The sequence below is a fragment of the Prionailurus bengalensis genome, chromosome A2, assembly GCF_016509475.1.
Source record: "Prionailurus bengalensis isolate Pbe53 chromosome A2, Fcat_Pben_1.1_paternal_pri, whole genome shotgun sequence".
Taxonomy (NCBI): Eukaryota; Metazoa; Chordata; class Mammalia; order Carnivora; family Felidae; genus Prionailurus; species Prionailurus bengalensis.
The window spans coordinates 44,874,505-44,898,581 of NC_057348.1; the positions used below are offsets into that span (position 1 = coordinate 44,874,505).

At 38.1% G+C, this 24,077-nt stretch overlaps 1 protein-coding gene across 3 annotated transcripts in view; it reads left to right on the top strand.

Annotated features, from left to right (window-relative positions):
* CNTN4 (contactin 4) overlaps positions 1–24,077 on the top strand; it is a 900,795-nt gene that overhangs the window by 721,971 nt on the left and 154,747 nt on the right. For all 3 annotated transcript variants that reach the window (XM_043587960.1, XM_043587961.1, XM_043587962.1), the window contains 2 exons: positions 13,476–13,578; positions 16,220–16,404. In XM_043587960.1, coding sequence (XP_043443895.1) covers positions 13,476–13,578; positions 16,220–16,404 — 288 coding nt within the window. The remainder of the gene's footprint in view (positions 1–13,475; positions 13,579–16,219; positions 16,405–24,077) is intronic.

Below are 24,077 nucleotides of genomic sequence, written 5' to 3' on the forward strand. Positions count from 1 at the left end.
TGCTTTCTGCTGCTTCTGCCATCTCTCTGTCATAACACCCATCTGATATATTCACATGTGCTTATCAGCTCGCCTTCTCCACCTCGCCGACATTGTGATCAAGCACAGATTGTAGGTTTCATCCAGCTTTGTTCTGGGGACCAGCACAGTGCTTGCCAGATGACACACGTTAAATTAATATGTTGGAATAAGCTGAATTAGATTAAATAAAACTAAAAATTTTATCCATTTAAAAAGCTATCGATGCTCTCTCTCCAGACCTAAGGATGAAGAAACTTTGTCAAAAGATGTGCTCCAATGGCGTTTTGTATAGAATTATTTAAAAATAAATCCCTCTGACCTCTGTTTATAATGCACTTACACCAGAATGTCTGTTCAGTGGTGTTATTATCCATTCAGGTGTCTCAAGTAACAAATGTAATGAAATATTGATGATTCACTAAGACCTAGCCCAGGAGACATGTTGCACAGAGTTGCTAGAAGGAACACAAATTCAGGAACATAAGAACTCCAGAATCATGGACACCTCAAGTTGGCAACAACTTTGCCTTTTGCTTCGTTTTTAGATATATCTTGACTTGTGTAATATATCTTCATAGAGATGCCAAATGTTTTTGATAGAATATTTTATCACAAAATTAGCAGAATAAGGATCTCATTCTTCAGCAATTAATGCCCATTCATTCTTAATTTCCATGAGAGTTGCATGGTGAAAATTCATAATATGTCTTTCCCATTTGGGCTGGAGTATATAAAATGGATACTTGAACTATATTACTGAGCACAAAATAGGTTATTTAATTAGCTCTTTCTGGAGGTAAGAGAAAAGGGGAAATATAAATCAAGAAGAGATTGCAAAATAAAGATGACATTCTTATTAAAGTCTATTCTACAGGAATAAAATCAATAAAATTATCATTCTGTATGATCTTGTATTTAGGGACTGTATATTAGACTGATAAGTACAAGGCTGTATAGAATTTGTACAATCATTTTGTTAATTGAAGCTCTCTCAAAATTGCACATCCTCCTTCTGCCTCCGAAATGCAAATAAGCAAGGCAACAGAGTTTATTGCCTGAAGTGAACTAATTACCATGGCTAGTCATTTTCTCTGCTAAGTGCAGATGTAGTTTAAAGAACTAGATGTCCTCAATATTCAGGTTATTTCCTTGGAGTTCCAGATAAGCATTTCTGGACTATGATTCATTGTTTCCAGCCCAAAAGGTGACAGTGAGTCATAAAGAGTGAACAGTGAACGTTGACTCAAGTCCTGAAAGGCGTCAAGTGTGATGTGTCCCATGTTTATCCCACTGACCCTTTTTACCCCTTGTCCCCAGCTCACCACAAGTCGGCAAGACTTCAGTACTTTATGTTCCCTTCACACCCCCACACTGTTCACCTGGCTCACCCCTTCCTATGTCTCAGATTGTTACTGAAATGTAGAACAGGATGGTTTAGAGGTCAGACCTGAGGACTCTGGAACTGGGCTCCCAGGATGGAATACAGCTGCGCCACTTATTAGCTATGTGACTGTGGATGTCAGTTTCATCTCCCTGTGCTCCGTTTTCTCATCAGTCAAGTGAGGATGATAGTACCTAGCTCAGAGGCTTATTTTCTGGGTTAAATTACAAATAAAGTGCTTTGATCAATGACAAAATAGAAAGGCAGCATCAGTAACTTACATAGATATACTCAACAAATTATATCTATATACTTAATATTTTTTAATGTTTACTTTTGAGAGAGAGAGAGAGAGAGAGAGAGAGAGAGAGTACATGTGTGTGCACGAGCAGGGGAGAGGCAGAGAGAGAGAGGGACACAGAGAATCCGAAGCAGGCTCTGTGCTGACAGCAGAGAGCCCAATGGGGGGGACTCGAACTGTTAGATCACAACCTGAGCCAAAGTCAGACACTTAACCAGCAGAGCCACCCAGGCACCCCTCAACAAATTATATTTTAAAAACAGATTACATAGTGTATAGATAGTATGATCCTTGTTTTGTAAAGTATATGTGAATTAGGACAGAGAAGGTTGGAAATACTGCTCTTCAAAATGCTAACAGTGTTAAACTTTGAAGTATTTAACTTTCAGTGGCAAAATGTTTGATTCTTATTTTTTTTTCTATTTGTTGTATTTTCTAATTTTTCTACAATGATTAGAGATATTTTGAATTTTTAGAAAAACATTTGGTAAAAGGGTTATGTATAGATTATTGACTCTACAAGACACTTAGAGATCACCCAGTTTTCTATCTTTAGTCTTTGACAAAGAAGAGCATTGAAAACCAGGAGAGTAAGGTGAGGAAGCACCGGGGAGAAATGCCCAGTGCTCTGTCGCTGTGCCATTTAACTGAGGTTCAGGAAAGCTGTTTGGGGCTCTAGATTAACAGATTTACCTTGTACCTTTTATGTTATGACTTAAATATTTTTAATATTGATAGTTCTCCTAAATAATGACATGTTGCTGTATAATACTTACTTCCAGGAAGTATACAGTTGAGAGTTATTAGACAAATGTGAGAGAGTTTTATATCAGAGTTTATTTACCTAGATATTTTGAAATCTGCTTTGGAAAGATAATGTAACTTGTTATGTGGGCAAGTGCACCGGTTACTTAGGTACCATGAAGAAAAGCAAGATTTAATTGAGAAAACTATATCATAATTATTTTTAAGACAGGTACTAAAGTCATCTATGGATCAATATTAGCCAACTGCTGGTTATTAATGATGATGAGCCTGCTCTATTATGAGCTTCCTAAACAGATATCAAAGGATCAACCCTAAATTTCTATAAACAAAGGTAATAGATTACCCAGACAACATTAAATACAAGAGAAATCGTAGATTTAGGTGATAGTTATAATGGCTATTTCTTCTGTCTTTAATCACTACCCCCAACTCCTTCTAAAATGGCTGAAGAGGAGAAAAATTGGCAGATATTAGTACAGTCTTGGGAAAATGAGGTCATGTCCATGAGGATGTTTATGTACATTACATTTATATATAATTGAGCAGGAGTTATTATATGACCTTTGCCTTTTCTCTCTCATTTTCCCTAGGCTGGCTGGGGATTGGTTTGGCAGTCCTTTGTTTTCCTTATTAGAACCAAGACAGATTTTGAGCAGTTCATAGCCAGCGTCTGTGGGATGGATCTGTGCTTTGTATCGTGGATATTAAATGTTTTCGAATATTATCTCTAATGATAACTCTAAATAGAGGAAACACTAAGGAACAGGGAATAAAGGGTTTATCTTATCTTAGAGTTTCAAAATCTCTCTCTTTTCTCCTTTTCTCTTTCTCTTCCATTTCTGTATGTATATACATTTACAAACATGTATGTAGGTTATGTTGTGTAAATACACATATGTTTTATACACAAGATATATATTGCCTTTGGAAGTTAAAATGTAAACTTCACTTTTCTGAATATTATACTTCCATGTAAAGTTAAATTATTTAAAATTTGTATTACCAGGGGCGCCTGGGTGGCGCAGTCGGTTAAGCGTCCGACTTCAGCCAGGTCACGATCTCGCAGTCCGGGAGTTCGAGCCCCGCGTCGGGCTCTGGGCTGATGGCTCAGAGCCTGGAGCCTGTTTCCGATTCTGTGTCTCCCTCTCTGTCTCTGCCCCTCCCCCGTTCATGCTCTGTCTCTCTCTGTCCCAAAAATAAATAAACGTTGAAAAAAAAATTTTTTTTTAAAAAATAAAATAAAATTTGTATAACCAGAGTAACTGGTGATATTTTTCTAAGTTCTCACTCATTTTTCCCAGCCTAATTTTATGTAGCCATGAAAATTCTGGGGTGCCTGGGTGGCTCAACTGGTTAAGCATCCAACTCTTGGTTTCAGCTCAGGTCATGATCTCACAGTGTTGGTATTGAGCCCTGTGGTGAGCTCTGTGCTGAACATAGAGCCAGCTTGAGATTCTCTCTCTTACTCTCTCTCTCTGTCCCTCTCCCTGGTTCGTGCTCTCTCTCTCTCAAAAAAGAACAAAAAAAAAAAAAAAAGAAAGAAAGAAAATGCTGAGCATGGTCAGCACTGAAGTATTTAACATTCTCACCTGAAATCACCTTTAACCTAGTGGACAAGAGACCAGCTAACAACTTCAGTTTCCTGCAGTTTCAGAGCAGGAGGGACAGAAATAGATGTTCTGGACATAGGGTTGAGAATGTCCCTGGGTGGTGCCAACCACCTTTATCTCTTTTGCTGTGGCCTCACCTCACCTGGGTTGCTGTGAAAGGGGGACAGGACTAAAAGTCAAGAAGAAAAGAAGCCATGGGAATCTGGGCTGCAGTCCCAGATCTACCACTAACTCACATGACACAATCGTGCCATTTCTTTAGTCCTCAGTTTTCTCAGCTATTAAAATGATTGATTTCTAATAAACCATATCTAAGGTTTCATCTAGTTATCCTCTAGGATTCCAGTCACAACTTTGTACATTACCGTACTCCAGTCTGAGTATTCGCACAAGGCAGATAATATCAGATGCTAATCAACAGACAGATTGCTGTTCATTGGTTGGATTTCTCCCAATGCTAAAAACCAATCCTAGCACAAAACTAGGTGCATTCACTCTTTCTGACCGAAATGGTCATTTGTGAACCTTCACCTCCATGACTAATGGTGGCTCAGAAGACTGCATTCCCCACAAAGTTCCAAATTTAAGACCAAAGACTAAAAACTGGAACACATAAAACTAGAACATTCTGGAATATTATGTAATATTGATACAGTGTAATGTATCCTCCGTTATGATATGCAATCTGTTGATAGTAGACTTTTGTAATATTGCCCCAAACTGGATTAGAACCTCAAGTGAGCATTAACAACCAGTGTGTATCTTCATAAACAAAGCACCTTTATTGGTAGGCCACTTAACCTTGTGGGATCAGATCAGAAACCCAGTCATTAAGATCTTTTTTTTTTTAATTGTAAACTTGATCTACAACATTTTATTGATGACCTAGTGTATAAACTAGCAAGGATGACACCTCTGCTTGGCAGTGGGTAGAAATACGTTCTTCACTCAGACATATTTCTTTGTTACTTAAGATCTAGAGTTTATACCAAAACACTTTGTTTTATTTTACTCTCACTTCTAATTGCAACTTTTGTGTGGCTTTGTCATAGCAATCATGTCTTGTTTTTAATTCTCTAACAACATCACAGTTGAGGATCTGTGGGCGTAAAACATGTTTTATGAGGAGAATATCTAAATGACTAAAGGATGTGAGATATTTTGCTAAACTGCCATTGCTAATCTGATTTAATAGTGTCTTAATGGCTCTGGATATTTTGAAGGCTTGACAAGCTTAGAAACTTGGCAGTCAGCTTTAGACCCCTAGCACAGTTGTTCCATTTCAGGTCCATGTGGGCCAAAGGTCTTAGATGGTCATTTAACTAGTCAGTTAGAAAGCATCTGTTAAGTACCCGCTGTGTGTGGCACACTATAAAATAAAAAGATGTGCACTCAGCCCCTGAAACCCTACAGTCTTAGAGAATTCCAAATGAGTGAAGGCTCTGAAGTTTCGTTCTTATTGGAGTCACTGAATTGAGTTCCGGAAAACACATTTACAGACAGTAGGATTGGAAATGAATAAGGGAAGCAGAGGTGCCTAGCCTAAAATAAAGATGACTTGGAGCATTCATTTGATTATGCATTTAACCAACAAATATTCATGGAACACCTGTTGTATGCTTGTCACTAGGAATGCAGAAGTGTTTCTGTGCTAGATTATAGTCTAGCTGAGGAGCCTTACTGCAGTCTGAGGCAGGAGTGGGGCCACATTAGGGGAGAGTGGAGAAGTAAAGCAGGTTCATTTAAGTTTCTTTTGTAATAAGAGCCTGCCGTGGAGGGTGAAGTGAGATTGTGTATTAATTGTGCCTTGGAGGTGAGGAAATCTGACCTAGTTGTTGGGAATCAGTCCAAGCTTCCATCAAGAGTTGAGGAAGGTAAAGAATTCCTGGCAGTGAGGACAGAATTTGTGTAAACCAGGAGTCAGCAGACTCCCTCCTGCAGGCCACTTCTGCCCATGGCCTGTTTTTGTAAATAAAGTTTACCGTTTTGTCCATAGAAATGTTGGGTGTTCTTAGTTAATTCGTAGATACTTTATAATTTTTATTGCTATTGCAAATGGTTTCTTATTTTGAATCACATTCTCTAGTTAGTTATTGCTGATGTACAGAAATGCTATTTTTTTGTGTGTGTGAGTCTACATTTGGCAAGCTTGCTGACATCTCTTGTTAGTTCTAATAGTTTGTCAATTCTATCAACTCTCTCAAACTTTGCTATTTTTCTCATTTCCTCTAAGCCAAGGGTCAGCCAGCTTAGGGCTCATGGGTCGTATAGCATACCATCTTTTTGTAAATAAGATTTTATTGGACCATAGCCATGTCCTTTTTGTTTACATATTGTCTGTGGATGCTTTTCAGCTACAGTGGCAGAGTTAAGTTGTAACAGAGACTGCATGGCTCATAAAACCTAAATAAAATCCTTGTTCTCTGTCACTTTACAGTAAAACTTTGCCAATCCCTGACAACATGATAATATCTTTAAATATCTGAAGACTGTCCATCAAAAGACTTGTTTTTTTGCGGCTACAAAGACTTGAACTAGGACTAACATGCACAAATTAGAGGGAGAGAGAGAGAGTATTTTATTGAAGACCACGTGAAGAACGTTTTAGTAGGCTTAACATAAAAGTACTTACTCAATGGAAGATGAAAGCTGGCTTTCTTTCACTTAAAAGAAGACGACCTTGTAATTACTTGTCCAAACTGGAAACTGTTAGCAAATTATTTCAGGATTTCAGGTAAACCAGGACTCTTTGTGTCAAACCCAGATGCATTCAGTCTACCTTTATAGGAGATTGCCTTCTGGAGTAACTCAAGTTATCTCTGCACTTTAATTATTGAGAAGGAAGCAAAGAATTCAGGTTTGAGGTCAAAATGTTTATTTTCACATCCCACAGATTTCTGAATACACCCTAAAACACCAAGTTTAAGAGGTGATGTACAGCCTTCAGTCTCTTTATTCCTCTCCTCCAGCATTGGGGAGGTTGTTGTTTGTGTCATCGTTGTCTCAAACTCAGTGGAAATTCAGCTATTGGAGGGTGGAAGGTGGTAAAAGATTTTCCTTGGGTGGTTCCCTAGACCTCACAATGTTTCCTTCAACCAAGAACAAAACAAGTCTTTTTTAAAAGAGCAAAGTGTTAAACTCAGACAAAAGTATTAGTATGACTCATGAGATATTTCAAAATATGTGTAGATTAATGATCTGTATATGCATCATATGACAATCCACAAGAAAGTCAATGTGGGAACTTTTCATAAGATGATGTTTGCAATTTTTTTACTAGAAAATACCACTTTGTGGAAGTTGGTAAAAGTCCCTTCTGTGGTTTAATTTAGCAAGCACAGATTCCAGCTAAGGCAGGTGTTGGCAAAATGTTATGGCACGCAACTCTGCAAAGTGGCTTCTTTCTGCCAACACAGCGCTCTGCAAATTGTAGTTAAATAAGCATGGTGTGTGGCTGATTTCTCTTTCATAGTCTGTAATTTGCCAGTTATTTTGTTAAATTCTATGGTCTTACAGACATCAGCATCACCTTAATGATTTTCCAGGTTTTAAAAGGGGAACAGTCATTGCCACAAGGTCACCTACAAGTCCAGACTCTTGATGGGCATTGTCAATGGTAGGATTCCATTAATAATACCCTCACAATGACTAGATCATAAGAGAGGTCTAGCATTATTATGTTATACTTTTTGCTTTGACGTAACACTTCGTGGTTCCTACAGACATTCTTAAAGTGTACTCTGTGACCAGAAGCTTCAACATCACCTGTGAAATTGTTACCAATGCACATTCTTGGTCTCCATGTCCACATTCTAACTCAGAAACTTAAGCCTTCAAGGTGATTTAAAGTTTGAGATCCACTGGTTTAGAAAAAGACCTTAGGAATTTCTAGCCATGTCTTCCTCAGAAAGTCAACTCTTTCAGTTATTCAGTAAACAATCATTGGCCTACATATGCCTTGTTACCATGAAATGCGCTGAAAAAGAGGAGCCTACAAGGTGTCATGAAGGTAACAACCAGGTGTACATTACCCACATTGTGCCCCTATTGCTAGGTACATTGCCTGTTTTATGGTTGGTATTACATGAATATTTACTGCATTAATCCATCAGAATATAAATAAAGCTAAGCTCTTGACTCCTGATGTTTCTGATGTGTAGAATTTTAAGTGTTGTAATTTTTGCTATTGTTATGGTGGCTCTCTTCACAGAATGGAAAACACTGACGATGCATTTTAATGAATTAAGATTTCCTTTTTTATTTTATGTTTATAAATGTGTGTCTAAGTGTCTCCAAAACTGAAAGCAAAAGTTGTCTCTGTAGGGAAATTGTATCATGAATGAATGAAATCATGCAAGAGAAAGGGAATATGGCTGAGATTATATATTCTGGTCGATCTTGATTCTATTATATGCACTCTTTATTTTCACTTACCTTAGTGTGTGGACACAGCTAGGCCTTCATATATTCCCACCTTTTAAATAGTTTGAAGATGGAAAAATGGTCTGGAGCAATTCCATCAGTAGCCTTTCTCTTTCTGCCTAATCATTCTGTGAATCACCAGAGCAGCTGTAGACCAATTAAGTTCAAAAGTGTACAGGTGGTCAAAGGAATGACTTGAAAAATGTACTCTAGTTATAAGGAGCCTTTTGTTTCATAAAAAAATTAAAATGGCAACAGCTTTTTAAATTTAATGTACAAAATAAAGGCCAAAATAGTTAAAATGAAAAAATAGTCAAATAAAAATATGGCTTGTTTCAGATGTAACTCAATTACATAGAACAGTTCTCAGGTGTCTCCCCCACCCCAAGTGTTCATAATATAGTTGGAGATAATTGTTTCCTTCATTTTTTATGACTTTAATTCTAGAACAATCTTTATATATAATGAAAATTCTTTAAACATCATGAACACTATGCCATCCCATCTCTGATCCATATCTTTATGTCCTGTAACAACTGCTATAAACACAGATCAATCTGTCTTATTACTAACTCTGTTACTTGAATTTCTATAGCTGTAAATGAAGATCAGTGTGTATCAACCCAGAAATCATCCAAATGACCACCTAAACAGCCTAGAGTTCATTTTAAAGAAAAACACGGTCTAAGTGAGTGAACTTATACAAGAAGCCATGATGATGATACTTTAGAAATGACTTTCATGGCTGAAAGGAAGTGCATGATTGACTTAATGGCTATTATGTGTCATAGGAGAAGGCCCATATTCCTACATTTTTCCTCCCTTCCACAAATTTCTACTCATCACAATTTTTTTCTTTTTTTTTACTGTGATTTTTTAAATGTTATTAAATAATAATATTAACATTAACAGAGAGAGAGAAAGAGACCATGGGCATGGGAGGGGCAGAGAGAGAGAGAGAGAGAGAGAGAGAGAGAGAATATCCCAAGAAGGTTCCACACTGTCAGCACAGAGGCTGATGTGGGACTCAAACCTATGAACCATGAGATCTCATGACCTGAGCCAAGAGTTAGACACTCAACCACTGAGCCACCCAATCACCCCACAATTTTTTTTCATATACCTGGTACTGAACTAGGATTTGTGAGGGTTACAGAAAAAATTTGAAAGTCTTTCCATTTTTCGAGAAAGTGAAAACACAAAGAAAAAGAGATAACATATATATATAAATAGCTATAAAAATGATCGACAACAGTAATGCTGTTTGAGAGGGGCCCAAAATTTTATGTGTAAAATGACATTATTTATATGGCAGTAGTTTTTTGGTGAGTTTAAGTGAAAGCACTCCTCTGAAGGGGCTCCATTTGAGCTGAGACATGAAGCAAGAGAAAAGTTATCTGCCCAAAAATCATAGGAAGCATGAAAAATGAAAGACATTTCCACACAAAGACTTGTAAGCAAATGTTCTTAGAAGCATAACTCATTATCACTAAAAGTGGAGGTGACCTAAATAAATGCCCATTAACTGGTATTATGAGTTGAATTGTGTCCCTCAAAAAAGATATGTTGAAGATGTAACCCTCCTAGTACTCAAAATATGACCTTATCTGGAAATATGGTTTTTATAGGTGCAGTTAATTCAGGTGAAGTCATATCAGACTGCAGTTGGTCATTAATCCAGTATGACTGGTGTCCTTATAAAAGTACAATGGGAAGACACATAGAGAGAATGCCGTGTGATGACAGAAGTAGAGACTCGAGTGATACAGGTGTAAGCCCAGGAACACCAAAGATTTATGGCCACCACCAGAAGCTAGGAGGAGGCAAGGGACAATTCTACCCAGAATGTCAGAGGGGGCAGAGCCCTGTCATCACTTCATTTATGACTTCTACCCTCCAGAACTGTGAGAGAATACATTTCTTTTTCTTTAAGCCATTCCATTTGTGTCATGTTGTTGCTAATATGACCAGGACAGACATAAATAAAATATGGTATAACCATACAGTTGAATAGTATTCAGCAATAAAAAGGAACAAACTACTGATAAATTCTGCAACATGGATGAACCTTGATCACACTATGCCAAGTGAAAGAGCCCAGATACAAAAGAACACATGGTGTATAATTCCATTTATATGAAACATCCAGAAAAGGCAAATTATCAGAGAGAGAAAGCAGATTAGAAGCTGCCTCGGGCTGGAATGGGTTCTGAGGATTGACTATAAATAGACATGAAGGATCATGGGGTGATGGAAATGCTGAAAAAAGTGGATTATGGCCATGACTTTGCAACTTGGTAAATTTACTGAAAATCTTTGAATTTGTACGTAAATTATACCTCAGTAAATGTGTGTGTTTTTTTTTTAAGAAGTCAGGGGAAACAGTAGAGCTGAGGCACAGAGGTGTTAATGCTGTCTGGTCATTTAAAGGCCACTGTGAGGTATAGAGTAGTCCGGACAGAGGAAGGGAAAAAGGATCCTAGAGGAGTGGACTTTGAGTCTGGGCCTTGATAAGTAGGAGTTTAGGATGAGGAGATGACAGGGCACAGGACCATGCACACTGTCTCTGCATTGCAGTGATATCTCACTTTCTCAGGACAAGATTGTGTGAGATATATTTTCTCCTTGGTATATCTTTCAGAGCTGGGTTAAAGAAACCTAATGCGTATGTAATGTTTAAAGAAAGAGAAGGCAGGGGGACCACCTGATCACTGCTAAAACAGCCTTGCCTGTTGTATTTTAATATTATTGTCTCATCTCCCTCCCACACATGATACACTGCAGTGCAGACTGTTATGATTTCCTGGGAGCACAAAAGACCTCTTTCTCCCAAAGCAATTCTTTTTTTAATTAACACTGCTCTTGGAGTACATAGCCACGCACACACACACACACACACACACAGCACTAAAAGGTGTTAACTTGTTCCTGGGCTGAGAGTCATACTACTGATATTTATGGGACAATGAGTCAACCATATGGGCTGTTGGTTAGCAAGTTCAGCAGCTGTGGGTGAATGCCGTCATTAGCAAGTGCCACTTCTTTGCTGGTCTAGCTTTGTGGCAAATGCTTAAAGGAAGGCAAACCTGAATTTAAGTGTAAGGGAACCCAAACTGGCCAAAAAGGAAGGAGTGGTTTTGTATCTGAATGTGGCAACATGGATTTAATGTATTTGAATCTAGTTTTCCAGTGTTCTTCATTGCGGTGGTGAGAGGCCATAGTAAAAGAGGAATTGGGGACCAGATTTACAAACTGGAACACCAACTAGCTTGTTGTAAAACTAAAGACAAACTGCTTAACCCCTTTGAGATTACAGCCTTGCTCGCAAAAGGGAGGGATAGATTAGAACCGATTTTAATTGCATTGGGGGGAGTGGGTTATAGTCCTTTTGAGAATAGATTGCTAGCTGCAGGTCCTCTCTGTAGGAAAGTGTTCATCCATGAATGCCAAGATTAAAAATGCTGAACTAAATTATTTAAAAGGCCCCTTCCAAATCCACCCTTCCCTGTCATTCTATGAAAGGAAAAAATCAAAGTTATGTTCAACTTTGCACTTTGGACCACATACTTCACAGCAAACCTAGCTAGACAGTTAGGTTATCTCACAGCATTGATTTTCTTTTTTGCACATTAGCAAAATCCCCTTGATGCTTCCCAAACATTGAAGCTGCAGATGAAAACGGTCACCTCAACCAAATGAGTGGAATCATTTCTCTCTGTCATTGTACCTGTCCCTGTCCATTCTTTGCTTTCACCTTTTCTTCTGAATCCCTCAGTCTTTTTTCCTATAATTACGGAAAGCCTAAAGGAGAGGGGAAATGAAGGATCCTATCATTTCTTAGTGTGTTAGATAATTCCAAATTTTATATTGGCACAGCTGAATCAGAGATCACGGAAAGGACGAGACATTGAATAGAAATAAATGGATTTGATCAGTGGGAGATGGGGTCAAGAATGTATTGGTAAGAGGGGTGCCTGGGTGGCTCAGTCAATTCAGTGTCCAACTTGAACTCAGGTCATGATATCATGGCTGGTGAGTTCAAGCCCCGCGTCGGGCTCTGTGCTGACAGCTCAGACCCTGGAGCCTGCTTCAGATTCTGTCTCCCTCTCTCTGCCCTCCCCCGCTCATGCTCTGTCTCTGTCTCTCTCTGCCCCTCCCCTGCTCATCTCCCTCTCTCTCTCTCTCTCTCTCTCTCCAAAATAAACATTTAAAAAAAAATTTTAAGATAATTTATTGATAAGAAATAATTGACTGGTTTTTAGTTATAAAGTAGGGACTTAGTTTGTTAGGTTATGTTACCGTGACCACAATTGTACAATTTCCTACGATATAGGAAAGTGAGAGAATTTGACCTTAAAGTCAGCATGCCTTTGGGAAGGTGGGTATGATTTAAAGATTGTTTTCTGTATTACTTCCTCCTGTCATTTTTACCTTGGTTCAGAATATAATGTCACTGGCATTTGATGTTACCTCCTCTGTACTAATTTATGATTAATCGAGATTGGTTTTGGAAGTGAATGATAAAGTAATTCGTAATTGAGTAACTGACTACTCAGATTTTTTTCTTACATAGACATAATAGAGCAGCAAGTATTTTGGTAAAGTACTTAAATTTTTTTTGCAGTATGTTTTCAAAAAGATCATTTATTTGATTTGCCTGGTGACTGGGACTTTATCTCTCCCCTCCTTACATGGTCCATGACTCCCTTTTAAAAAAAGGTTTTTCAAGAAGTGAAGTTGTATGCACAGAGAATTTGATCCTAGGCAGATGGTATGGCACTGTGACACAAAATTTCCCCTAGCAGTAACTGGGAGAAGAGCCACAATTCAAGGCTGGTTAGAGATAGAACCTGCTTTAAATGAAGGAATTAATTGTGCACATAATGCTGTATGAGAGCATCCTAAATTAACAAAAACACTAATGTATGTTTTAAAAGAGCCTCAAAGACTTAGTCCCTTTGTTTATTCACAGGGGTGATGGGTGAATATGAGCCAAAAATAGAAGTGCAATTCCCAGAAATGGTGCCGACTGCCAAAGGAACAACGGTCAAGCTGGAATGCTTTGCCTTAGGAAAGTAAGTCTGGTTTCTCTTCCGTCTTCTTCACCCTTCAGCCTGTGCGGATGTAGAAGTTTATTTGCACTGTTCGCGGTGATGGCTTCTGAGGTGACTGAAAAGCAAGTCAGGCCTTTCTTTTGTGATGCCATGTATGCATCTTTGATTCTGCCCTCTCACCATGGAGAGACTACATGTAATGGCACAAAGGGGATTAGGCTGCCACAATTGACATGGCCACAAAGGAGAAGAGAATGGGCAATTCTGAAAAAGTATTTTCTTTTATTATTGTGACCTATAATGTGCACGCTGTCTAACCCAGAATGACAGGAAAACAATGGCCTTCATTTGAGGTACGCTCAAGCCGACTATTTAGAAAAATATGGACTTTCAGTCTGGCCCTAGTTTACAGAGGATGCATCAAACTTTTCTTGAATTTCTTTTTAAATTACCAGTCTCTTCTCTCTACTTTGGATTTTCTTCTCTGGCTAAAGATAGGGAAGATCTTATATTCTTTAAGAGAGTCTCTATTTTACAGACTCGCCTGAAAATTACTCCCAACTTTATTATTAAGTCTGTGGAATTATAGATAAGCCTAGTTGGGATCCAGTTAACATTTCCATAGAGTATCTATCTCTCAGAGGGCACAAAGAAAATGGAAAAAGAGATCAGTTAAGATTTTCCCAGTAACCCTAAAAAAGGGAGGGGGGTTGGCATAAATGGTACACACTGTCATCTGAAATGAGAATTTTAGATCATCTATGGAATTTATTGATTGATGTAGATCTCTACACCCAACCCTATTTCCCGCTAACCCATTGCTAACTCCCTATCCTCTTCCTATGCCCAGATCATGGCTAAGGCAGTAGCACTTGCTTGTGCCCAACCCCTGTATCAGCATGTGATCTGTTTCTGTATATTTTTTGTGTTTACAGCAACCATAGAAGAAAGGTATTCCTTTTTATCACTATATTTTCAGCTCTAATAAAAAGATTCTTTTGGTTTCCATGGTTTTAAGTCAGGGCAGTATAAATTACACCAGTATCTTTACTTTGGTACCATACATATACTGGTAAATTTTTATGTCCTGAAAACTTATCACCTTAAATAAATTATGACATACCTGTAGGACTGAACACTGTTCAGACATTAAAAGTCAAATTGTAAAACAACACGTGAGAAATAGAAAATGCCCGTAATTTATTACTAAGAGACTGAAACCAGACTGCTAAGCAGCCTGGCCCCATTTTTATCACATGGCCCCATTTTTTATTTTAAATATATACATTGGGAAACCCAATCCAGGGAAAAGGTGAAAGCAGGTTAACTGGGCAGCCTAGATGTAAATTTAGTACACTATGCAAGGTGACACCTTGAAAAATGTTTTTTGAAGAGAGAGCAAAATTCTTGTTGTTCATACTTCAAAGGGGGTGTGAATTAAACTCTATTCATACTGTCTGAATGGCACTGGAATAAAAACAAAAGACCAAAATTGGGTTCCTCCAGTCTACACAAAGATATTTGGGTATGCATATCCAACTGCCAAAATACATCATCACTGCCCACTTAAGAGCAGGAAGACTGTGTCTAAGTATAGTTATTTGTAAAGGCCTGTATTAAGTGTGTATCTCATTAGATGTAAAGGCACCCGTAATATACTTTTGATAGAACCCTTTCTGCATTTAGAGTTGGTGTCTGTTGAATGAACTTAAATTGTTCTAAAACAAGTATAGTAGAATTGATGGCTTTAATTTTTTAAATACCATCTCAGGTTTTCCAGAGAAGATTAGCAAGTCTTTAGCCTAATTACTTCACTGTGTGTGTGTTTTGTGAAAAATAAATAAGTAAATAATTGTATCCCCTGGTAGGAAGCTGCAGTCTTAAAAGCTGTGGTTAGCTTGCTAAAGCATTGATTTGCAGACTCAATGATGCCCTCCTTGCAATTTAAGATGTGCTCTAACAGTTATGGTTGTAGGATGATAGATGCCATGAGAGTACATAAAGACCCCACAGATGGCTGCTTTCCTTATCTTTCTATTTTAAGTAAAAATTTCCCTAAACCACTGTCTGGTGAACTGCTGTTATCAGTTGGTAAGGTTCTAGAGAGAATGTCCCAGGAGACAGAAAGTAGAAGCTGCCAGTTTCTTATTGCCTAACCCTTGAAACGGTACAACATCACTTCTGTCTTAGTTCAGTAATCAAAGTAGTCAAACAACACAGCAGGTTCAAGACATAGGAGGGCCTGTACCTTGTATGAGAGGAATGTGAAAGAATTTGCACGCGTCTTTAATCTTACACATTTGTGCGTGGACATATTTATTTTCCTGTTTATGATGTGGAAAAAAGCATTTGTACTAAAAAGATATATAACAAGCATATAAAAATGTTTTTTAGTGTTACTATTGTATAGGAGATATATTACCTTATTTAAGGTTATGAAAGGTTATTTGATTCTAAGAAAAACACTTAATATATAATTACACTAGAAATGTGGATATGGCTAAAATCGTAATAGTGATACATGAATGAATGAACTTTGGGGAGTACTGTTTAGGGCAAGTTTATATGCTTAGAACCGAGAAGGAAGGGGTTATGGGAAGCATAGGTTCAAATAAAAGATATGGTTTTCTCTAATTTGATTCACTCTTTTTTATTCTATCAGTCCAGTACCAACTATTATTTGGAGAAGAGCTGATGGAAAGCCTATAGCAAGGAAAGCCAGAAGACACAAATCCAGTGGAATTCTTGAAATCCCCAATTTTCAGCAGGAGGATGCCGGTTTATATGAATGTGTGGCTGAAAATTCAAGAGGGAAAAATGTAGCAAGGGGACAGTTGACTTTTTATGGTAAGTTTGCCTTCCCACTTTATCATTTGTAGTTCTACAGACCTTGGTATTAAAAGCGTAAACCAAGAGGTTTGCATTCAGGCTTTTCAGAAAAGATTGTTTAGAATAGGACTGTGTAAAACCCTTGGTTTGCTGCTAATTAGCATTCCCTGGGTGATTCTGGGTGTGGAGAGTAAGGGTGGGGGACAAGGATGTTGACGGAGCAGAGAGGAAGAAATTAGGCTGAGGTGTTTGGGAGATGGATATTAGTGTGAACGCACTTGCAAAGGAACCGTGTTTCCTCTTGCCATTAAGCTGTAAACTTGATGCAGGAAACATTTTGTTCTTCCTTCTTCCTAATTTATTTTTTTTTTAAGCTGTATGCTTTTCTTCCTTAGAATTTTGATTTGGGGCTCATGTTAATTCTTTGTAATTGCTTCTATTTGATAGCAATTTAATGTGGTACCATGAACATTTCAAAATGCACACTCCCCAAATTTAGTTATCAGAGTGGAACATGACAAATCTCTCTCACCCCAAAGACTTTATGTGCAGCTGCTCCTATTCCAATCAAATCATCGGCATTGATCCAAACATAATATAAATGTGAAACTGCTAGCACGTGGTCGTCAATTTAGCCAATCTTGGAAACCCTGTTAGGGTGTCAATTTGAAATCCAAAAAGGGATTTCACTGGATAGGCATTTTGAAGGCAAATAGAGTTCTGCCAAATTGGAACATGCCTGAATCCCATCTTTCTGGGCATTGAAAATAAATATTGTAGGTTGATAATTATTCAAGAATGGCTTAAATACACAACAATATGTATTGAAATACTGAGAATAGCTCTTTAGGCACAAGTTACAGCAAAAGTTTTAAATGTTCTTATTTTTTGCAATAACAGATACCAAAAAGTCTATTTACTTGATCAGTTCTTCTTCTAAAGTATTTTGGTTTTAAGATATAGCCAGATTTTGTTCATTAGTCATAAAACGTTCTTTAGAAACGTGATTGGAAACTGAGTGGACATTTTGAGTATCCGCTACTTTGCAGAGAACTCTCTCACGTGACCCTCAGCGTTTGGTACTTAGATACCTGATATATGTGGGGAGGCAGAAGAGCCCACATGGTTCTAGAAGGTATTTCACGTGATGACCTGGGCAACAGTTGTTTGAATAAATTTGCCCACTTCTTTAATCATTCATCTTTCTTCAGCAATTATAAAGAACTAATTCTACTCAAGCCAAATGACGGAGTTGATATTTGATCTTTGCCCTTTCTTAAACTGTGATAGTTGATCCCGTATTTGATTGGTTAAAAAGCAAAAGATGACATAGTTAACTGACAGGGAAAACATAGCACCAAGAGTTACACATTTGTTTAGTGAGATGCAATTGATGTATTTTTCAAGTGTTTAGGGCACATTTTTCTCACCAGTGTGATAATTATTCCTTACATGTCAGATAAGAACAACCTGAAAATAGGTTAAAGGCCAATGTTTTTTCTCTTTTATTAGTTGAATAGACTTTTCAGTTCAGCTATGGTTGTTGCCAAGTGTTATTTGAGTTGCTCAACTAATTGAATACAGTTATTTTCACTTCCATGGTTTTCTTTTAAGTGAAATATCTGTTTTCAGTATGTTATGGAGGTATGAAATGTTCTGTAACCAGGAGTTGGCATAGTACTTCCTAGTGGGTCAAAGTTTTCCTCCACTGGAAAAAGAATACTCCAGAATTACCGTTCTAGAGAATCGAATTTGTCACTGGCCCTCAGCCTTGTGCAGTAAAATGTTTTGTTTTGTTTTTTTTCCCTTCAGGGATACTGCCCTGGAGATGAAAATCAGATTCTACCAGTGTTTCCCTTTTAAATGGAGTTATCTGCATCCATGCATGGGGGAAAAAGCAGAATGAAATTTGCCTGCTTTCTGTAGATAACTCAGCTTTTTTCTCAGTTGTCAACCACCCTTGGTGTTAGAAGCTTGTCAGATCAGTTGACTTTAATAGTGTTTGGCTGTTGTATCTATGTTTATTCTTTTGTTTTTCCTCAACTAGCATATCAGTGACACAGAAATTATCGAACTGTTTTCATTGTCACAGGAGGGATTAATTATACAAAAGTGCTTGGCTGTCATTTTTTTTTGCCTCTCATTTTTTTGGTCTCTATTGGGTTTTCCCAATGCTGAGTGCCTAATATCCAGCTGTCTAGATCTCCAATTTAAATGAGTTATTATAATTAAAATCACTATGTAGATCACAAAAGGGGAGAAAATAGCCCCAGTCACTTATCCATGAATGTTCTGCCTTTGTCGACAAGAGAATTTCTCACAGTGTTAAGATGTGCTGTGCTCAGGGATTATAAACCATGGGTTTGAGTTTAGAAGCTTGCTCCTCTTTTATGGTTCCAAGTTATCTCGTTCCGTTCATCAAAGTCTCCACATCAACCATGCGTATGCTAACTTCTGATCTGGCTTAGCAAAATGGCAGTTTTCCTCATCTTGCACTGAAACCATTTAACCTTGCTCCCAAGGCCTGCTGGGCTTGATTCCATTGCTCCCATCTTCCCTGTGTCAGCATGATGGAAGCCCCTGTTCCTGGTTGGTGTGCTCCCACTCTACCTGTGTGTTTAGATTTGCATGTGCTACTCCTGTTTGATATGTGTGAGGAATTAAAACTAGTTCATATATAAAACATTTTACCCTACCCTATCTTCCCATTTTATTTTTGCCATGACTTATACTTGACCAGTGTGGTCTAGTCTTTGTTTTGTGTTTTATGGTTGACACACAATGCTACATTAGTTTCAGGTATACAATATAGTGACAGGATAAGTTTGTACATTATGCAGTGTGGTCTAGTTTTAATCTGCTGTTTCAGACATTTTTCAACGTAAAAAACTTTCTACAAATAGGTCTGTAATTTTCAAGAGTAAAATACAATGGGTCTTTGTTGCTAAAGGTAGAAATTTTCCAAAGTGATTTTGATATATTATTAGTTCAACAAATATCTTTTTTCATTGCCTACATATTGTGGTGCATCCCGTTGGATGGTGTAGGGGCCGGCAGCATGAGACAGTGAAAGAATTCACTGAAGGCAGAACAAAGGAGATACAAGCCTATTGAATACACTCCAAGGGAGCAGAGGGAAGGACATCAAAAGAAAGACTGTCTGTCACAAGGCGGTGGTGAGGGCTATAGTTATAGGGCAGAGTGGGGAAGTATGGGGAATGTATACAGCTTTCCCTTTTTCAGTAATCTTAGGAACTGTGACTGGTTGTAAATGGTCACTTAGGGCCTATGGCTCTTTCGAGGTGATTTGCTTAATGAACCTGTTTGTATTCAACTCAGTGGTCACTGTGGGCCCATTTGCCTCAATCAAGTTTCCATTGCTCAAGGCTGTTGCCCAAAAGAGGCCCCTACACATATGGCAGAACATGTTAGGCACTAGGGCTGCAGGACAAATCCCTGCCCTCAAAGAGCTTATATTTTACTAGAAGTTGAAAGACAATATACTATTAAGCAAATAAATGAACTATAAAATTTCATATTGTGATAAGAATTATAATGAAAGTAATTAGGATGTGATAGAAAAAAAAACCAGGAGCAGAAGAAAGGCTTCATAAGATAAGGTCATTAGGGAAGACTAGTCTGAGATTTGAACTCTGAGCCAAAACTTGAAGGATGAGAAAGAGCCAGAGTTTTGAGGGATGTACATTCCAGGCAGAAGGGAAGGAGTTGCAAAGGCCCTGAGACAGGAAACTACTTGACATGTTTGAGCTGCATCAAGGAAATCAATATAACAAAATCTTGGTGAGAAAGGACAAAAGTGTTGAAGCATAGGAAAGCAACAGATTATGCAGTACTTTATGAGCCAGGTACAGAGTTTGGGTTTTATTTTGAGTATAATGGGAAACCACTGGAAGATTTTAACCAGGAGAGTGATTTAATATGATTCTTGTCTTTAGAAGACCACGGTGGTTGCTTTGTGGTGAATAGATGATGCGGAACCCAGAGCAAACACAGGACAACCGATCAGGGAGCCATCTAGGTGAGAGATGATAGTGGCTAGGACTCAAGGAAGGAAAATAAATAGAGAGACTTGGATATATTTTGGAGGTACAACCAGTAAGACATTCTCATTCTAATGAAACCAGTTTGTAGATGGAACTGATTGCCAGAGTTTATGTAGCTGATTTAAGTTTACATAGTAAGACACAGAGCTAGGTTCCAAATGCCATGCTTGTTCCTTCATGCTGCAGGTTCTTGTACTTCAGTGTGCATCAGAATAACATGGAGAATGTATTAAAATGCTGAATATTGGGCCCTACCTTCACAGGTCCTGATTCTGTAGAGCTGGGGTGAGACCCGAGAATGTGCATTTTTAAAAAGTTGTATTTCAGGGGCGCCTGGGTGGCTCGGTCAGTTGAGCATCCGACTTCAGCTCAGGTCATGATCTCACGGTCTGTGAGTTTGAGCCCCGCGTCGGGCTCTGTGCTGACAGCTCAGAGCCTGGAGCCTGTTTCGGATTCTGTGTCTCCCTCTCTCTCTGACCCTCCCCCGTTCATGCTCTGTCTCTCTCTGTCTCAAAAATAAATAAATGTTAAAAAAATTTTTTTTAAGTTGTATTTCAGTAACGCTGATGCAGTTTGTCTAGAGTCCACACTGTGTGAACCATTACTCTGTGCTAAGCTGTATGCAAGTGGTAGGTAGAGTGAAACTGAGATTACATTACACACAGGCAAAGGTGTTCTGGTTCTCTACAAAGCTACATAGCTCTACAAAGCTCGCTGTCACATCAGGCATTGTAGCCAGTCTACACAGACAAAGTAGAATGAGGGCGTTAAAGTAATTATCTTTGAAGAAGGGAAAGGAAAGTACAAAATGGATTTAATTCACTTGATAATTACTCATTTTTTGCCTCATTGTGTCTGTATAGTCACTTCCTTTTTTTTTCGCAAGTAGACCAATAGTATTATAGTCATCATTTAGAAGAATGAAGTGTGAACTAAAAGAACCTGATATTTAATAGCTTTTGTGTAATTCCTCCTATATGTAACAGGTGTTAAGAGAGTAAAATCCTCTTCACCATTAGGAAATAGAGAATATAGTATTTGAGCAGGCTGTAATACGTAGAATCCTGTCACGTTTGAGCTGGAAGGAACTACTATGGCCAACCCCTTGATTTTTATAAATAAAGAAAATAAAGCCCAGAGACATGAAATAACATACCCAAGATCGTAAAGTGAGTGAGAATCAGAGCCATGGCTACAACTGCCCTTTCTGTTATACTGCACATGTTATTTTTCCTGCCAATAAGACATTTTAATACAGTAGGTAAGGGGAAAATCCATTAATCATCCAGATACTTTTTCTCCATATTTTCCCACAACCAGTGTCATAAATGAAAACATCCAGATGAATAATTGGCTTTCTTTCTTCTTATTTTCTAAGATAATCAACTGATTGAGTCTGAATGAGCTCTTTTTATTTTCCATTCCAAATTACATATATAGCTGTATGTCTAAACCTTGTATACTATGGTCCTTTGGCTCAAATGGCAAAACTATAGGCTTGATGGCTGTGCAAACAGTGTTTGAGTATCTCTAGCGTCATCAACAAGTGAATACAGAAGTATCATGCAGCACAGCATACTAATTTCCCCCTGGATATGCTACATGTATGTGATCTCTAGATAATATTCGGTCCTGCAAAGTGGCTTAAAGGACATAGTGACCAAAAGATGAAAACAACAGATAAGGTAATTTCGGAGTAGAGCAATAGTCTGTTTAATTGTCCTGGAAAGAACTGATACTGAGACCCTCAGTTACCGTCAGTGCCACTAAAATGAAGTCAACAATTTTTGTTCCTTCTCTTTGTCTGGTAGTTCCATTAAATTGGCTTGCTGTAAATGTCAAGAGGTACATATTGAGAACGTACTGTGAATAAGGGTCAGTGAGAAGTAATGCAGAAGTGGGGACACAGGGTCCTTACCCCAAGAGAAGCTTCAGACTAGGGAAGAAAAAGTCACATCAAGGACAATATATTGAAATTCAATTCAATGTCTTCACTCCTTATTACCATAGAATGCAGAGGTACTGTTATAATTTTTATCCAGCAAGGAATACTGTTTAAATATACTTGTAGCAAGTTTTACATAAGTAGATTCATTTATCTGAAAGTTTCTGTGCTTATCTAAAGTAGGAGTTCTCAAACTTGTGGTTTCAAGATCCCTTTTCACCCTTAAAAATTATTAAATGCTCCAAAGGATTTTTGCCAGTATCTACCAGTATATCCCATATTAAAAATTAAAACAATTTAATTAGTACGTTTTATTTTTTATTAAAAAAATTTTTAATGTTTATTTTTGAGACAGAGAGAGCATGAGCGAGGTGGTTGGGGGCAGGGGGGTGTGCTGGTGCAGAGAGGGAGGCAGAGAATCCGAAGCAGGCCCCAGGATCTGAGCTGCCAGCACAGAGCCTGACATAGGGCTTGAACTTGTGAACTGTGAGATCATGACTTGAGCTGAGGTTGGACGCTCAACCGACTGAGCCACCCAGGCTGCCCCTAATTTAATACTTTATTTTAAAATGACCTGTTAACATAATTAACATATTTTAAGAAAACTGATTATATTTTTTCACAGAGAAATTAATAAGAAAAGAGGCATTGCTTATGTGTTTGCAAATCTCTTTAATGTCTGTTTTAACAGAAGAAAGCTGAACTCTTATGTGTGCTTGTGTGTTCAGTCAGTCATGATGTATTGTTTTGGTTGAAGTATGTGAAGGAAATCTCCTACAGATAGGTAGTTGGAAAGAAAAGATGTCATGGGTTCTCTGAAAGAGACCTAGGGAATCCTAGTGGTCCTTAGACCATACTTTGAGAAACACAGGTCCAAAAAATGCTCACATCACCACTGATGGTAAGGTTGCACATGTTTTCAGAACCTATAGATAGAGCATGGGTGTTGGAGGCAAGCAGGCCTGCGTGCCCATCCTAACTGGACCCCTTTCTGAATTGAGACCTTACTATTTCTATGCTTCATCTGTAAAATGAGGAAAACTCCATTTAACCTACAGGTTATTATGGGGTTGAGAAATAACAAATATAAAGTGATGCTGATGAGATACCCCATAAATACATAATGTCAGGGCTTGGTGGTATTTTGCTCAGAAGGTGTATAGGGGAAGGAGCAGGAAGGGATAAAATCAACCCAGTAAGACCAGATTCTGAGAATCACTAGGTAGTGATTAAGTTGAAAGTTAAAGGGAAATTAATCCATGTTAGGCTAGAGTAATAGCTTGTTTTTTGTGAGCAAAAATGGGCTTAGTGAACCAGCTGTAAGGCCTTACAAAAACAATACAAGTGATGGCACAAATCAGGCTGTTTGTGCCAAATGAACTCTATGTGTTCAGAAGGATTGTGATTGGCCAATCGGGGAAGGCCTCATGGAGGAGCTGTTTCTTCAGAGTAAAAACAGGTTAAGGATGGAGGGGAGAGAAATATCCCAAGAAGAAAAAATGATAAGAACAAAGATACAAGGAAGAACTGACTTATTGGACTTGAGGATAAAGAAGACCCTTATTTGATGGCAGCTATGTATTTTCTGGGCATAGTTGGAGAGAAAGTAAGAGAACTGGGTAGAACAAGATGGCAGAGTACTTTAAATATTAGCCTAAAAATATGAAATGGTGGTAATGTTC